The sequence below is a fragment of the Pelobates fuscus genome, chromosome 4 (genome assembly GCF_036172605.1).
Source record: "Pelobates fuscus isolate aPelFus1 chromosome 4, aPelFus1.pri, whole genome shotgun sequence".
Taxonomy (NCBI): domain Eukaryota; kingdom Metazoa; phylum Chordata; class Amphibia; order Anura; family Pelobatidae; genus Pelobates; species Pelobates fuscus.
Genome location: NC_086320.1, coordinates 15,117,251 through 15,135,887, shown reverse-complemented (window position 1 = coordinate 15,135,887; position 18,637 = coordinate 15,117,251). Strand labels below are relative to the sequence as shown.

General features: G+C 42.1%; 1 protein-coding gene across 1 annotated transcript in view; it reads left to right on the top strand.

Annotated features, from left to right (window-relative positions):
• The first annotated feature begins 2,686 nt into the window (after positions 1-2,686).
• OPLAH (5-oxoprolinase, ATP-hydrolysing) overlaps positions 2,687-18,637 on the top strand; it is a 42,690-nt gene continuing 26,739 nt past the window's right edge. Inside the window, exons 1-14 of the mRNA XM_063450995.1 lie at positions 2,687-2,779; positions 3,016-3,104; positions 6,216-6,402; positions 6,981-7,172; positions 10,227-10,341; positions 10,824-10,947; positions 11,377-11,572; positions 12,416-12,581; positions 13,951-14,089; positions 14,720-14,787; positions 14,963-15,228; positions 16,338-16,450; positions 17,049-17,219; positions 17,820-17,957. Of these exons, the coding sequence (XP_063307065.1) occupies positions 2,720-2,779; positions 3,016-3,104; positions 6,216-6,402; positions 6,981-7,172; positions 10,227-10,341; positions 10,824-10,947; positions 11,377-11,572; positions 12,416-12,581; positions 13,951-14,089; positions 14,720-14,787; positions 14,963-15,228; positions 16,338-16,450; positions 17,049-17,219; positions 17,820-17,957 (2,024 nt within the window). The 5' untranslated portion in view covers positions 2,687-2,719. The remainder of the gene's footprint in view (positions 2,780-3,015; positions 3,105-6,215; positions 6,403-6,980; positions 7,173-10,226; positions 10,342-10,823; positions 10,948-11,376; positions 11,573-12,415; positions 12,582-13,950; positions 14,090-14,719; positions 14,788-14,962; positions 15,229-16,337; positions 16,451-17,048; positions 17,220-17,819; positions 17,958-18,637) is intronic.

Sequence of the window (18,637 nt, the reverse complement as noted above, 5' to 3'; positions counted from 1 at the left end):
TTCCCTGCCAACCATCCCTCAGCCAGCCCATCATATTCCCCTCCAATCAACCCTCAGCCAGCCCATAACATTCCCTGCCAATCAACCCTCAGCCAGCCCATCACATTCCCCGCCAATCAACCCTCAGCCAGCCCATCACATTCCCTGCCAACCAACCCTCAACCAGCCCATCACATTCCCCTCCAATCAACCCTCAGCCAGCCAATCACATTCCCTGCCAATCAACCCTCAGCCAGCCCATCACATTCCCTGCCAATCAACCCTCAGCCAGCCCATCACATTCCCTGCCAACCAACCCTCAGCCATCCCACCACATTCCCCGCCAATCAACCCTCAGCCAGCCCATCACATTCCCTGCCAACCAACCCTCAGCCAGCCCATCACATTCCCCGCCAATCAACCCTCAGCCAGCCCATCACATTCCCCGCCAATCATCCCTCAGCCAGCCCATCACATTCCCCGCCAATCATCCCTCAGCCAGCCCATCACATTCCCCGCCAATCATCCCTCAGCCAGCCCATCACATTCCCCGCCAATCATCCCTCAGCCAGCCCATCACATTCCCCGCCAATCATCCCTCAGCCAGCCCATCACATTCCCCGCCAATCAACCTTCAGCCAGCCCATCACATTCCCCGCCAATCAACCCTTAGCCAGCCCACCACATTCCCTGCCAACCAACCCTCAGCCAGCCCATCACATTCCCCTCCAATCAACCCTCAGCCAGCCCATCACATTCCCTGCCAATCAAACCTCAGCCAGCCCCAGCCAACCAACCCTTAGCCAGCCCATCACATTCCCCGCCAATCATCCCTCAGCCAGCCCATCACATTCCCCTGCAATCAACCCTCAGCCAGCCCATCACATTCCCCGCCAATCAACCCTCAGCCAGCCCCAGCCAACCAACCCTTAGCCAGCCCATCACATTCCCCGCCAATCATCCCTCAACCAGCCCATCACATTCCCTTCCAATCAACCCTCAGCCAGCCCATCACATTCCCCGCCAACCAACCCTCAGCCATCCCACCACATTCCCCGCCAACCAACCCTCAGCCAGCCCATCACATTCCCCGCCAACCAACCCTCAGCCAGCCCATCACATTCCCCGCCAATTATCCCTCAGCCAGCCCATCACATTCCCTGCCAACCAACCCTCAGCCAGCCCATCACATTCCCCGCCAATCAACCCTCAGCCAGCCCATCACATTCCCCGCCAATCATCCCTCAGCCAGCCCATCACATTCCCCGCCAATCATCCCTCAGCCAGCCCATCACATTCCCCGCCAATCATCCCTCAGCCAGCCCATCACATTCCCAGCCAATCATCCCTCAGCCAGCCCATCACATTCCCCGCCAATCAACCCTCAGCCAGCCCATCACATTCCCCGCCACTCAACCCTCAGCCAGCCCATCACATTCCCCGCCAATCAACCCTCAGCCAGCCCACCACATTCCCTGCCAACCAACCCTCAGCCAGCCCATCATATTCCCTTCCGACAACATTCAGCCTGTCAAACTCTGATTCCCTATTTTCTGAATATAGAGCCCTCAGACATGCTTAGTCTGCTTTACCATGATTTGTGGTATCACCTATTACCTTTACATTGGGCCAGCAGATCGCTTACCAGGATTTTACATAGAATCCGCGGGCGTCCGGGAGCCACAATTAAAATGCGGGATACTCCCGGAGCGCCTGGGAGAGTTGAGATGTCTGAATTCTTGGGGTAGAGTTTAGCAGTCCACCATCTTTTTTTTATTATTTTTTTTTCTATTCTACTATTTTTGCCTAACATTTCCACATTCCCACCAATTCACAGTATAGTTACCCTGTACATCTGCTGAAAGGAACTTTATGGCGAATGGACATTCTGAGAGCATACCTCCCAAGTGTCCCTATTTAGAAGGGACAGTCCCAATTTTAGGCCCAAATCCCTCTGTCCCTCTTTTCTATACTATTCTCTTTATCTAGGAGCTCCATATTGTTGGTGTGTAATTGTATAACAGAGCTCCACAAAAATTATTACTCCCAGCAATGTGTCTTTAAACTACAATATATTAAAATATACTGACGCTGCACACAAATTTATTTTTTGCATTTACGTACATAAACAATGCCCACAAATGCACCTATGCATTCACACACTGACCTATAAACCCATACAGAGGTTTATGGGATAAGACCAGACCCCATAAATCTGACTCTGACACTTGATTGATGGCGTCCCTTCCCAATCTGGGAGGGGATTCCTGCAGTTATAGCTTGTCTGTGCAAGTGCAGAAGCTGCAGGTACCCAAATATATATTTATTTTCCCTTTTATTTGTACTTAGTTTATTCTTGTATACCAATGCATATTATATATATATATATATTGGATTAACATATGCAAACAGCCGGTAGACATTTATAGCCTAAAGTCTATTTCCCCCTTGTATTTTATGGGTTAGATTGCAGGGTACACCCATTATTAACCCCATGTGTATGTGGAAAGATATTTGCCATCGTTATCCATAGGGAGATGGGGTAGGCTCCTTATACAATTGTTTTTTTCTTCAATGACAGGGTAAAGGGTGGGGCCCAAGACGGGTATCCAGCCAATGACAGATGCCTTCCTATCCTAATTGCTTCATGATTGGTTGACCAGGAGGCGTGTCGAGAAACCCGGTAATGGAATGTGGTCCTGGATAAATGGTTAACTCTTTCAGTGCCTGAGACATTTACATGTGCAGAAACTGGTTTATCAGAGAGAGATCACTCAGTCTTGGGACACAGTGCCTGCTGGTCAGACTCTGTCTGTCTGTCTGTCTGTCTCTTTCGGTTAGGATAACTAGATGTACATGTCTGGCGTGTTCTTTATTCCAGTGCCTAAGGCACTTTGCACTAGCAGGCAGTGCTTGAAACACATATGCTGCCTTATAAGTATAATTGCACAGCGGGGTTTATAGACTTAGTGAGCAGAGAGAGTCACAGTGTGGGTACTATTGACACCTAATTATTTCCCTGGATTTTCTTTGCAGGAGTTATTGGAATTGTCTTTAGCTACACCGCAAGACCATCGCCACACCAGCTCCGTGACCTTAAAAAGCCTGCATCCTGAAGAGACCAGGTGAGAGCAGGGACACAGCGCAGGATTAAAGGAGCCACGAAGAGGCACGTCTAGAGCAGGAGACGTGGCCTCTGTGTTCCATTGTCATACTCTTTAACTCCTTCTTTGCATTTAGTGAATTTATCTGAAACGTTTGGCTCTGTGTGTAATCACTCGTTGTCTACATTGTAACCACAGTGCAGCACAGACTTTAGCGTGAAAATGTAGGTATATTGTATACTGCGCTAACAGGTGTACTCAGCGCTTTACAGGTTACATTACAGTAGAGGGAGGTACAGTAAGTGCAGTAGGTATACAGTGTATGTATATTTTATTTATATAGCGCTAACAGGTGTACTCAGCGCTTTACAGGTTACATTACAGTAGAGGGAGGTACAGTAAGTGCAGTAGGTATACAGTGTATGTATATTTTATTTATATAGCGCTAACAGGTGTACTCAGCGCTTTACAGGTTACATTACAGTAGAGGGAGGTACAGTAAGTGCAGTAGGTATACAGTGTATGTATATTTTATTTATTTAGCGCTAACAGGTGTACTCAGCACTTTACAGGTTACATTACAGTAGAGGGAGGTACAGTAAGTGCAGTAGGTATACAGTGTATGTATATTTTATTTATATAGCGCTAACAGGTATACTCAGCACTTTACAGGTTACATTACAGTAGAGGGAGGTACAGTAAGTGCAGTAGGTATACAGTGAATGTATATTTTATTTATATAGCGCTAACAGGTGTACTCAGGACTTTACAGGTTACATTACAGTAGAGGGAGGTACAGTAGGTATACTGTGTATGTCTATTATATTTATATAGCGCTTACAGGTGTACTCAGCACTTTACAGGTTACATTACAGTAGAGGGAGGTACAGTAAGTGCAGTAGGTATACAGTGTATGTATATTATATTTATATAGCACTAACAGGTGTACTCAGCACTTTACAGGTTACATTACAGTAGAGGGAGGTACAGTAGGTATACTGTGTATGTATATTTTATTTATATAGCGCTTACAGATGTAAATTGCAGTAGAGGAAGATACAGTAAGTTTAGTTTGGATGGGGGTCCCTGCCCCAGACATAAAATGAGATGAGTATACATAGCATGATATAAATATAGCTAGTTGCTGGGAACACTGACCGCATCTTGCTAGGCTTTGATGGAGTGAGAGGGCGCTGGAGAACGGAATAAAACCTAATCTGCTTATTTAAGCTACAACATATATAATGTGCATTACTCTTTCAGAGCAGAGAACGTAAACCTCAGTAACACAGCCGAGCCCCATGAAGTATAAACACATTGAATGTGTAGCTGGGAAATAAATCACAGTCACGAGAGAGTCTTACAGTCGGTCCTTGTTTAACCTTTGATCTCTGTGTCAGCACTGATGGGTTAATTACTCACAAATTAATTGCGTGAGTTGTGGTGATACAGGGATCTGCCCAAAACATGTTCCCAAGTGTTCACCGAGGCATAGAGTTTGGAAAGCAAATCTATATAATAATGTAATGTAGTAATCCCATGTGATCCGTTTAGCTTTGTGTATTCACAGAAGTCTGTCAGCTCTTCAATTGTTGCAGAGGGGGGGCTGATTATGAATTCTTTATTTTTCGGGACAATGATTGAAAGTGCTACCCAGCAGTAGATGGAATTCATAGGCTCCTGGTGTGAACCTAATCTTCAAATCACGGTAATGATTCTGGTCATGAAGAACTGGACTCGTATTTGGAGATTATGAATTTCACATACAGTCAGACAGCACCTTCGAACCCTCTCCAACACAATGAAGAATTCATATTATGACTCTTACTGCCACTTTAGCATAAAAGTGTTACCATGGGATGGCACAAAGGGGATTTTTGGCAACATAACCAATACAGTGCACTGTAGTAGTTATGATCCCAATCTACACCCAAACCTGCTTCATTTCTGCAATTATGAAGCAGACATTTGATTTCTAATGGGTCTGAGTGCAGACTGGGTTAATAATTAGTCTGAAGAATGTCAGCATTTATGCTGTGTGATTAAAGCAGAATGCTCCTTTAAATCGTTTAACTCATGCCGGCATTCCTGATTTTATAGAATCCTACAGCGCTCCCCCTCCCACCGCCCTTTCCCCCTTCAGTCACTTACCTGAATCCAGCGCTGATGACCCTCGGTGCTGGGTCGGTCTCCACTCACGCTCCTCCCTCGCCGACATCAGCCGGCGGGGAGACCTAATGCGCATGCGCGGCAATGGCCGCACTCGCATTAGGACTTCCCCATAGGAAAGCATTATTCAGTGCTTTCCTATAGGGAAAAATCTGATGCTGTAGGTCAGTTCCGGAAGTCTCTCAAGTGTCTGTCTGGTAGACAGCCTAGAGGAGGCGTTAACCCTCAGAGGTAATTATTAATGTTTCTCAGAAACTGCACTAATTACCACTGTAGGGTTAAGGGACATGGGACTTTGCACCCAGACCATTGCAATGAACTGAAGTGGCCTGGGTGCCTACAGTGTCATTTAAGCCCACCACCACTTCACAATACTCCAATATCGGTGGGTCCTAATACACTAATACCAATGTATGAGACAAATTATATAGTGGTAGTGCCAAATGAGCCAGACTGTATTTAATTCATATGTTGTAAGAGTATTGTGAATCTATATAAATGGAAAATTAATGAAAACTTATATAATGCACAATTTAAAAAAAATACAGTGTCAATGTTAAACAATTTAAAGTGATAGTGCTTTAATGTGTATATACTCACAATGCATATCATATATCTGCTCTATATCAAATGAAAATGAATATTAAATAAAAAAAAAATCAATGCACTATAACTTCAATTGTTTAGTTTTAATACTGTCATTTTTTTTAATTGTGGTTTTTATCACATTAATTTTGCATTATCTATATTCGCAATGCTCCTACAGCAGATCTGAGACTGTTGAATGCTATGCTGTGAGTAAATTAGACACAAATGCCCAGGGTATTAATCCGTGCTCCTTATTCGTAGGCTGCATGCTTATTTCCTGTTTGGCAATGCTTTTTAATTATATAAATCCCGAGCTATAAGCATGTAAATGTTCCATCTGATCGTCCATGCCCCATGATTTGTTTTTCTCACCAGACAGGGCAGATCTGTGACCATGGACGGTCCACACAAGTTCCAGTTTGCCATAGATCGAGGTGGTACGTTCACAGATGTCTTCGCTCGGTGCCCTGGGGGGAAAGTTCGTATAATGAAGTTGCTGTCCGAGGATCCGGCAAACTATAAAGATGCCCCTACAGAGGGTATACGTCGGATCTTGGAGGAGGTACGAGACACAGGGGCTACAGTAGGGATCTCAAACTTTAATTCCCCAGATGTTGATGGCCTGCAACTCCTATAAAAATATGAATGCAATAGATAGCCAGAGAGTCTTAAGAATTGTTTTGGCAACAACTGGAGGGCCAGAGTTTGAGATACCTGGGCCATAGGGATTCCTATAATGGTTTGTCAATCTCAATAATGTAACAGGTGGGCTATTCTGGTATTTGTCTTGAAAACCAAACATTTTACAAATTGCAAGTTCTCTCCAATTATGAAGTTAAATAGCTGGTAATAAAATAAAATATTCTAAAGACATAGTTTTACCGGTGATCTGAATAAGTGTAATTGTAGTGCGAGTTAGTTGTTCTATCTGACAGTGTATCTGACAAAGTGGTAGAGCCTGGCATGGATTGTTGGTACTTCTAGGTGATTGTTGTGTGACATCTCACTCTGTGACTGACTTTGTTAGTTAGTGATTCAGTGGGTGATGAGTGTTTTGTCTGTATAATATTCATTATGTTGCTGAAAGAATTGAAGAATTCCCAGAAGAGTCCACTGACTTTGTAGTTCTGTATACCACAGGAAACCAAGCTTGCCTTCCCACGTGATTGCCCACTCAATACCAACCACATAGAATGGATAAGGATGGGAACCACTGTAGCTACCAATGCCTTATTGGAGAGGAAAGGGGAACGTATTGCACTGCTCATTACCCGTGGCTTTCGGGACCTTCTCCATATCGGGAACCAGTCTCGACCAAAGATCTTTGACCTGGTATGTTACAAATCACTGTGTTTAAGCATATTGTGTAGCAAAAACTGTAAATAGAAAATTGGATGTGTTTAGATACAGTCAGCTACCATATTCACTAGGTTTGAAGGATGAGTTAGAGCAGCTAATCACCCTTTACTATTTATTTTAAAGTTTTAAAAAAAAAATACACAAAAATGTTCTACTTTCATGGATATCAAACAATTGCAAACAAAAAACACAGGTTTACCAATAAAAACAACAGTCTGTATTTGTGGCGCCTTTTTAGTCAATACTTTGCACTATTGTCCTTTGTCAAGAAAACCGCTTTGAATCTTCTCCTATGAATCCTGATGAGTTTGGAGAATATATGGCAATGGGTCTGAGACATTTCTTCCATACAGAATCTCTCCAGATCCTTAAAATTTAAAGGATCACTATAGGGTCAGGAACACAAACATGTATCCCTGACCCTTTAGTGCAAAACCCACCATTTAGGTGGTTTCCCCCCCTCTCCCTGCCTTACCCCCCTTAAAAGCATGAAAAGCTCACCTTATATCCAGCACCGCGCTGGTCCGCCGGCACTGGCCCCGCCCTCTTTGTGACATCATAAGAATTGCCGATTTTTAGCCAATCCAATGCTTTCCCATGGGGAAAACATTGGATTGGCTAAAATCGGCAAGGGGGCCATCGTGACCGTTCAGCACCTCCTTATAGAGATTCATTGAATCAATGCATCTCTGAGGAAAATTCAGCATCCCCATGCAGAGCGTGTGGACGCTGAACGGCAGAGCTGCCTACTGTGCAGCCCTGAGCCAGGAAGCCCCTCCAGTGGCCATCTGAGGAGTGGCCGCTTGGAGGTGTCCCTAGGGGAAATGTAAACATTGCCTGTTCTCTGAAAAGGCAGTGTTTGCATCAAAATGCCTGAAGGCAATGATTATACTCACCAGAACAACTACATTAAGCTGTAGTTGTTCTGGTGACTATAGTGTCCCTTTCATTGACGCTCGTGGCCTCTCCTCTTCATTTCATGGTTTTCTGTGGGGTTCAAGTAAGGGGACTGGGATGGCCATTCCAGGATATTGATTTTGTGATCAGTAAACCATTTTCGTCCAGCTGGAAGATCCAACCACGGCCCATTTTAAGGTTTCTGGCAGAGGTAGTCAGGTATTTATTTAATAGAGTCCATAATGCTGTTTTTATCTTAACAAAATGTCCAAGTCATCTGTTAGAAAAACAGCCCCAAAACATTAAAGGACTATCACCATATTTAACCATGGACATGAGGTACTTTTCCATATGGCTATCCCTCTGTGTGCATCAAACTCACCTCTGGTGTTTACTGCCAAAGAGCTCTATTTCGGTTTTGTCTGACCATAGAAGCCGATCCCATTATGAACTTCCAGTATAGTCTGGCAAACTGAAGTTGGTTGAATTTGTTTTTGGATGACAGTAGAGGCTTTTTTCTTGAAACCCTTCCAAACAACTTGTGGTGATGTAGGTGACGTTGAATTGTAGATGCAACTAACTTCTGCAATTCTCCAGCTGTGATCCTTGGAGATTTTGTGGCCACTTGAACCATCATTATACATTGCGTTGAGACAATATAGACACATGTCCTCTTCCAGGTTGATTCATAACATTTCCAGCTGACTGGAACTTCTTATTATTGCCTTAATGGCGGAAATTGTCATTTTCAATGCTTCTGTTATTTTCTGATAGTCACTTCAAATTTTGTGAAGCTCAACAACCTTTTGATGCACATCACAGCTACATCCGTTGGTCTTACCCATTGTGATGAATGACTATGGGAATTTGGCCTATGTGTTATCTCCTATTTATACCCCTGCGAAACAGGAAGTCATGGTTGCACAATTTTCCCGACGTTCGTCGGTACGAATGGCGTGCAACCAGGGGAGCATTCATTAAATACTTCCCTTGCTGTTTCACACCTATGTTGCAAGTGCGAACGTTCTGATTAATTTGTGCAAACGTTCTAATGGGGCGCTGGGGAGGTCCTTGTTCGGGGAATGAACAGGCCGGGAAACAACCCATGAACGCTTCCCCTGGTTGGCGTTCATCTAATGAAATGGGGGCCACCCAGGAAGTGCTTATTAATTGTTTCCCTTGCGGTTTGCCACTTATGTGACGAGGTGAGAACATTCTAACCTAACATTCTGAATGAGATCTCGGGGTGGTCCCTGTTCGGGATGGGAATGGATTCCCTTTGTGGAAGCACTCCCGAATGGGAAACAGGCACAATACACGAAAACATACACCTAATATAAAAAAGGAATCCACGAACAGGCAGGGGTTCTGCCACACATATATACCTATAATAAAATAGCTTTCAATATATTATTATAAAAGTTTATCAACAAATTTCAAATCCTATGATGCATGTCAGCTGTATGATGCATGTCATCTGAAACATAATATCTTGTCTTGTATCCCATCCAACCGGATCAATATAACAATATATACAATACTTAACAATAACTCTTCTTTGTATTGACACAAATCTACTTCTCTTCACAGAATCATATAATACTGTGGAATTTAGGTTCCTTTGTGCAATCCTCTTGTGTATATGTGTGTGACAGCTGTAGTCCACACCTGCTGGATCTTTAGATGTGCCCTTCCTTCCAGGATAATTTTTACATTATTATGGTGTAAATATAACCACTTTAGTGACTTGGGAGAAACCAATTAAACAAAAACAAAAAAAACACTGTTTCTAGCCTTCTGTAGATTAGTGTCCATGTGATTGACACAAGCAGCACCTGACGTTTGTCCAGTTTAGCTAATTAGCTGTTAGGTGGCTGTTTTAGAGCCTGACGATGAGATATTTAATCTGTGCCCAGATTAATTAAAACAGACAAACAAACACCAGAAGGTAATTAAGAGTTATACAAGTCTTGTACAAAATGCTTAACAATGAAGAAAAAACCTCTTTGACAAGCTGAACCATCACTTTATTATTTGTCACTGTGAATATAACACGATGGCAGCTGTCATCACAATGCTACAGTGTTTGCAAATCATCCTCTGTGACATCTCGTGGTCCTCTGTCCTCAGGAAATCCAAATGCCCGACGTTCTCTATGAGGAGGTTATTGAGGTACAGGAACGAGTTGTCCTGCAGCGTGAAGACTGTGGTCTCCCCAAGGACCCATGCATAAAATCATTTGTAGGTGAGTAGCGGTTATAGTTTAGTCAGCTTTTATTTAAGTGATTTCTAAAAGGTCAACTGGAGGCAACTGGATCCTGACTTACTGTCAGGACAGGTATTTCTGTCTTTCAATTATTGATATATGGTTTGTTCTGGGTTTACTTGCATGTTTGTTGGGTATACATTGTAGAATGTATTATTCACAAGAAAAGTCCAATCCTAGTGTTAAAGTTTTTCACTGAAGTCCAATATCTTTTTACAGAGATCCACAATCACAAAATGGGGAGTTTATAAATAGAAAGGGAAAATTGGCACAAAACCCTAAAAGTGGACAATTACAATGCAAACTACAGAAGCTTGTCCTTGGTTTCCATGGTGACTGCTCCACTATTCTATGGTTTAGTTCCTCCATATGTTATAAATCCCTCCCCTAAGACATCACTACAGTAAATATATTCTCAATTTACCGTTCTGCATTGAAGTCGTAGAAATTCCTATGTTTAGGTTCCACAGGAGATTCATTGGAAGTTTGGGAACCGGTCAACCTGGAGCAGTTGAAGGTCGAGCTGTTGGGTGTGCTGTCCCGTGGGATACGGAGCCTGGCTGTCGTCCTCATGCATTCTTACACGTGAGAATATCGATCTGAATATACTAGTGAATCTGTATTTAATGTCAGTCTCTGCCATAGCTTTAACATCCATGAGGCTTGCTCTCTACTTTACCCTTATTATTTGCTTATTTAGTATCTCTAACACCAAGGCCCTGGATCACTTTAAATAGAATCTTGTCATTCTACAGCTAATCTTGACTTGAGTAGCTAATGTTATTATCATACACGGTCATCTAATAGCTAGTGAATATGCAGCCAATTCATTCAAATACTTTGCTACTAATGGTCTGAAAAATAAGTTTTCTAAATGCGCCAACTGTGAAACTACTCAACAGCGTTAAGGATACATAGCCCTCTAGTGTTATGAGAATAGTGGTTTCAGTGGTTATTGTAACATTTTTGAATTGGAGTATTACACTTATGAGACGAGATGCTAAAATATCTTAGGTGGTCGGAACATGAGCGTCAGATAGGAGAGCTGGCCCGTTCTTTGGGATTTACCCATGTGTCGCTGTCTTCAGAGGTGATGCCAATGATTCGCATGGTCCCCCGTGGGTATACAGCCTGTGCTGATGCATATCTCACCCCCTGCATACAAAGATATCTGGATGGGTTCAGCAATGGATTTCAAAATCGGCTAAAGGTAAGAGGCAAGGACTTTCAGTTATCCCAGTTAATTTTGTGCATGTTTGGCGCCTACCATCCACACGCACGGCATGCTGTCAACAGACTGCCAATGGCAGCACCCTCCTTCATGCTTCCATATCCTCCCCTTAGTCTGCCCTCCCTGACAGCCGTTCCTAGAGGGGGAGTGATGTCAGCGATGAAGGATCGGGCTGAGGGAGAAATTGACAATGAAATCGAGGGGAGTTTTACCAATTTTCTTTTTATTTTTTGGGGAGAAGAGCACCATAACCACTACTGTAGTATAAATCTCCATATGTGCATCGGTCCATAGCCAGACGCTGCACATACAAACTCAAGGCACCATGACAACTTCAAGTCCCTGAAGCGGTTGTGTTGCTGAGCTATTACCTTTAACCACTTTGACCACATTTAATCCCCTATTCTGATGTTGGTTTTTAACAACAAACAGAAATGGTTGACTGTCTGCATGCTTTTCTGGAATGAGTTCCTGCCACGTGATAATAATACTTTCCTCTTGTCATTTTTTCCTGCGTTGATTTGTGTTCCTTTGTGAGATATCGTAAATGAGTTATACATACTGTAGCTTTTACGCTCTATAGGGCTAACACAACATACAAACCAGATTGTATCCATCTCTCCCAATGTTCCATTTCATAATGGGCAATGAGACCCCCAATAAAGGAACTTTCACACTGAGACCAGGCAGAATAGATCCTATACCTCAAAGCCAATGTCACCGTATATTATTAATTAACTTGGTTATGGTTTGAATTAACAGTGCACTGCCCGCCAAAGCAGGTTCTTTATTCAACAGCCTGAAAGTGTTTTTCTTCCACAGGATTTGCAAGTGCTCTTCATGCAATCAGATGGGGGGCTGACACCAATGCACAGCTTCAGTGGGTCTCGCGCTATCCTCTCGGGTCCAGCAGGGGGCGTTGTTGGTTACGCTATCACCACCTATAATCATGATCACCCACAGCCTGTCATTGGTTTTGATATGGGAGGTGAGGAATGAATAGTGTGGGTGTTTTTGTAAGTTCCTAAAATGAAGTTTTATTTTATTGTACATAAAATTCCATTGAGTAATTAACTAGTCACACACCTGGTAGTATTGTTACATTAATGGTGCTGATATTTATTGACACCCAAGTTAAATTTGTGTTTTCATTTTCCATTCGGTAGCTCTCAAAGCTGCAGTGTGTTAGAAGAATGCAGCATAGTAGTATAGAGCTCCAACAGCCTACTAGTTAGGTAGTGTGGTGATTGCATTGAATACCTGCTGAGCAACATGTGCTTGTTTCTGACTGTGCTTTCATTGAGATCCCAGAGAGCACCAATCGCATGCTATTCATGGGTACAAATAATATAGAAAGGTGGGGAGATGTCATGGCATGCCATTGCCCTCCACTCTATTAGAGTATTGTCCATTCAATTTTCCTTAGGGTTCAAGCATTAAGCGTTTCTGGAACCTTGCAGCACGCCTGTATCTATCACAGAATTAATTCACAGGGGTATCACATGAGGTTGCTCTCATCATAATATTTAAAAAAAGAAAAATGCAAGGTGCTTCCATCTAGTGGTTGTAAAATAAACTGCACAAACCCAAATGACACACGATTATAGTTTATATAGTACCAACATAATCCTTACCACTTTTTAATTACATTATTAATCATAGAAAAAAATGTAGAGATGAAGTTCCTGCTCAAATGAGCTACCAATCTATGAGGATTTGAGGTAGGTGGATATATGTTTCAAACCTGTGTCCCTATGTTTACCTACTACTTGATATTGCCATCAGACTGTCCTCTAGCCTCCAGTCCTATAAGAAGTCAAAGACCTGTTTAGGAGAATCTAACATCTTCCTGGCTGACCCTTCTCTCATTACAATTGACCGTCGGTTCCCTTGCTTCCTTCACTCTCTCATTCCACTCAACACTTGTTACCAGCTTACTTTGACACAAGTATCTTATCCATCAACCCCTACCCCCTCTGACATGCTGTTATTTCTTTTTTTTGTCTTTACCCCTTTTTTATAGACTGTATGCTTATCTGTGCAGGGTCTTCTTCGCCTCTTGTCTTATGGTATATTCTGTATGTCAATCACTTGTCAAATATCCCAATTTTATAATTGTAAAGTGCTGCAGAATATGGTGGCACTATAATAATAATAATAATAACCTTGTGGGCAAGACTGGCCTTTTGAGGGATGTTTGTTTAATGGCTGGGTGAGAGGCTATACTGCGGTTGAAATCACAAGCCTGAGGTTTGTTTCTAGAGATACTGCAATTGGCACACTTACCAGCTCTGCTATCTCTGGTTTATGCAATTCCAATCATTTTTTCTTGTACAATGTCTCATTCACACTAACAGGAACGTCCACAGACGTCAGCAGATATGCCGGAGAATATGAACATGTGTTTGAAGCCATAACAGCTGGAATCAGTATCCAAGCCCCACAGCTGGATGTGAACACGGTGGCTGCAGGAGGAGGCTCCATGCTCTTCTTCAGGTGGGGGTTACAGGGATTTTGTGAAAGCCTCCTCTTCACCAGAATGAAGAAGTCTAAAATTCTGACTTACCTCGAGGGGTTAAACCTTTTAATGAACATTTTAATCCCGAAGTTAAAGTTATGCCCCGGCACTTTGTTTATTCCTCTGAGGGTTTAAACAGGAAGCCTTCCTGTAGGAGCTCTCAACCGATCAATGGCTCCAAATTCACATAAGTGAGTGAAACTAAGTATTTATGTTTCTCACTTGGTTTGTGAATAGGGAGCTACTAATAGGCTACCACCCTCTGTGGTGCCCACCCCAGAATTTCCCTTTTAATGTCCACTTTAAACTGGAGGTAACCGGTTAAGGAGAATAATGTGTCTGCTTTGGGCAGGTATAATAGTACATGACGCAGGGCAGTGATACCGTCATTATTTCTGTTGGGATAATTGGTGGGATTTTTGGGAGTAAAGGAAGATAAAATACAGGAATAGAAGGTGTTATGTTATCTATCGGGTGCTAAGAGCAGGGTCAAGGCTTTGACCTACATATTGATAGGGGAAGGTTTGCATGTTTAAGGAGGAGCTGTGAACTAGCTGTGCAGCAGATAATGCATTAATGATTATAATGACTCAATATTGAAATTACAGATCAGGATTGTTTGTGGTTGGCCCTGAATCAGCAGGTGCTCACCCTGGCCCAGCTTGTTACAGAAAAGGTAATGGATTTTTTTTCTTGTTTTTGTTTGTTTTATATACAGTAGGATCATTTTTAACTGAGTAGTTTTTTTTCTTCTTTTCTATAATTGTATCCTCCTATACTCTGGGGAGGGGGGGGGGGACCTTAATTTGTTTATTTATCACTAACTAGAATCTTCCTTCCAATCATTCCAGGAGGCCCTTTAACCGTCACTGATGCCAATCTGTGCCTAGGCCGACTCCTTCCAGATTACTTTCCCAGAATCTTCGGCCCTTCAGAGGACCAGCCGCTTTCTAAAGATGACACGTTGCGTATGTTTCAGGAACTCACGGCTGAAATTAACCTCTTCCAGTCTGAAAGGATGGGTACAGGAGAGTCTCTGACCGTAGAGGAAGTGGCTATGGGTTTTATTAGAGTAGCCAATGAAGCCATGTGTCGGCCAATCAGGTCGCTCACCCAGGTAACGTGGGCAGGTTTCAAAACTCTGAATCGGAAATTCCATATTTTCTGTTATGAGATACAGACAAAATAATCCAGGTTTCCAAAGTCAGATTTTTATTTCTCTTGCATTAAATATTTTTGCCATTAGATTCAATTTTATATATATATATTTTTTCAACACTAAATTAACTGAGATTAGTGTTTACCACAGTGACAGAGAATGGGTTATTTACTAATGTGAAAATTCAAAGTACGTACATTTAACCCCTTAAGGACCAAACTTCTGGAATAAAAGGGAATCATGACATGTCAGACATGTCATGTGTCCTTAAGGGGTTAAAGGGAATTTTACATTTAAGGCCAGAGTAGCCAAACTGAAAGCATATCACTGAGAGTCTTTATATCTGGTTATAACTGGTTCATGGATTGCAGGATAAAACTTACCAGGAAAGGTTAAAGGATCTTAACATGTATAGCTTGGAGGAAAGACGAGACAGGGGGGATATGATAGAAACATTTAAATACATAAAGGGAATCAACACAGTAAAGGAGGAGACTATATTTAAAAGAAGAAAAACTACCACACCAAGAGGACATAGTCTTAAATTAGAGGGACAAAGGTTTAAAACTAATATCAGGAAGTATTACTTTACTGAGAGGGTAGTGGATGCATGGAATAGCCTTCCAGCTGAAGTGGTAGAGGTTAACACAGTAAAGGAGTTTAAGCATGCGTGCGATAGGCATAAGGCTATCCTAACTATAAGATAAGGCCAGGGACTAATGAAAGTATTTAGAAAACTGGGCAGACTGGATGGGCCAAATTCTGCCATCACATTCTATGTTTCTATGGTTCACTGCATCATATTTCTGGGATTATATAGTGAAAGCATGGTCATGCACACTGGAAACATAGCCTGTCCTTTGGAACTTGCAGAGAGCTCTCATTTACTATCACGTAAACAATGATTTTATCATAGATTCTGCTCTCAACGCCTTTTATGTAAACCCTTGCGACAATCTTAGCCCGAACTCCTGTATTTAAACAATTTTTATAATAAAGTTATTTTTTTGTCCATAATGTTATTTTGTAACAACTTGTGGTATTTTTGTTTTATTTTTTTTGCTCAGGCCAGAGGTCATGACACATCCCGCCATGTGTTGTCCTGCTTTGGGGGTGCTGGGGGTCAGCACGCATGTGCCATTGCTCGTTCGCTAGGGATGAAATCCGTGTTTATCCACAAGTATGTTCCAACTTCTTAAAGAGATCTCTGTTAAATCCACCGACAACTATCGGGGTTGTTGGTTTCTAGAGTTTGGCCATTGGGGAGCATCACCTACATGGGAAAGACATAGGGAGGTCTTCCCAAGCCCCTTCCACCATAATTTGATCAGATCTTGATATTTGTAATTAATCTATTGTGAAGCATAGGGGATTGGTATAGAGTTATCCGTGACCAAATGTCATATTATTATGCTTGTTCAGATATTGATATCAATACTTAAAGGTACACTCTAGGCAATATAACCACTTTATTTCATTGGAGTAGTTATGGAGCTTGGAGTTCCGTGGTGCTTGGAGTTCCCTGGTGCTATCCCTCCATTCAGTGTTAAGCAATTATTTTTAACCGTTTAACACTGAATTAGGGTCCATGGCAGCTTGCAGCTTGTCGCCCGCAGCAGATACGGCTAAGGTGGAGAATATACTTTGTTTTAGCCACTAGCTCATTCCAGCAACGGGCAGCTGTAAGAGGCTGGAAGGTTACTGTCACCCATACCATTTTTTTGTTACATGCTGGTTTTCCACAGTTGGTTGATTTCACCATATTTTTCATTGAATAGGTATGGAGGCATCCTCTCAGCATTTGGCATGGCTCTTGCCGATGTTGTACATGAGGCACAGGAACCTTGTTCCATGGTGTATAACGCAAATTCCTACCGCTACCTGGAGGAGCACATTGCTGCACTCGAGAAACAGTGTATTGAGGAACTACAAAAGCAAGGATTTCACAGGTGACACGATGGCAGCATAATTCAAATTAGGGATGGGTGCCACCAAGTTCGGCTAACTGAGATTATACACTTAAAGATAATGACAAGCTCACTGACACGAGGTATAGAAAGAGCCCACCTTACAATCAACAGAGAATGGGTACGGGGGAAACACGTGGTATAAAGCGAGATGGCTTATAATCTACAGAGAATGGGTACAGGGGAAACACGTGGTATAAATTTTATAATCTACAGAGAATGGGTACAGGGGGAAACAACATATAGAGTTTATAAGCTTATAATATACAGAGAATCTACGACAGTAAAAATGAGGTATAGAAAGAGCTTGGCATACAAGCTTGCAATCTAGATGGTATGGGGTGGAGGGAAAATATGAGGTATAGAAATAGCTTGCAATCTAGATGGAATTGGGTACAGCATAAAAATGAGGTATAAAAAGAGCTTGGCTAACAATCTAGAGGGAATGAGTGAGAGAGGAAACCTTTGAGGAACATTTCTGTAGAGACCTACATGCAATTTGCTAAGGCCTCCAATTTACTTATTTGCATATTACGAGCACAGCATGTCTCTGGGAACAAATGGATTGTTTTTCTTGTTTAGGTCTCAGATTGACTCGGAGCCGTTCTTACATCTGCGATATGAGGGTACAGACTGTTCCCTCATGTGCTCCTCCAAGGGATACCCTGCAACTGCCGATTCATGTCGAGTCGGTGATTTCAGAAAGGCCTTCTGCTCCAGGTGAAGATGTATAGTGAGATAATGGGGATAAAACTAGTGTTAAACATGTTAATGGACTAAAATTGGACCTCTTCCTAACTCTATATAAAAGTCCATAAAAACTGGCAATCAAATTGAATGCATGCTAATTATTAGGTACCCTCTTTTATGGACCATTCTCTTTTAACAGTTGAGATTTAGTGTTTGTATTTTATATTAATACTTCTGGAATACAGATGGATTTTTATTTTATTTGTTGTTCTGGTGTAAATTTTTTAATTTGATTTTAAGTTCATGAACTTTCACTGTTTGGTAAATAAAACCCACAGCAGGAATATTAAAATAAATGGAGTATAGTGTTATCCGTGACCAAGTTTCGTATTACTAATGGTCTGCTACATTATCTGTCAATTAATGGCTTATAACTTTTCATTATTGTTGTTTTAATTTAAAAATTACATGTATTTGAAACCTAGGAAGCATATGGGGTGGGAGAATGAGAGTTACCATTAAGTCCCTCTTCAGAGATGCAGAGGGTAGTATGGAGCTAGTTACTGTGCAAAGTGAAGACCACACACCAGTGGAGCAAAGGGTAGGGAAGCGGGTTTTATTGGCTCATTTGCATCTTGCATTTCTTTGCCTGTTTGTGTTTGAAGATTAGGAAATTGGTTAGAGTTTAGAAGATAATATTTTATTATACA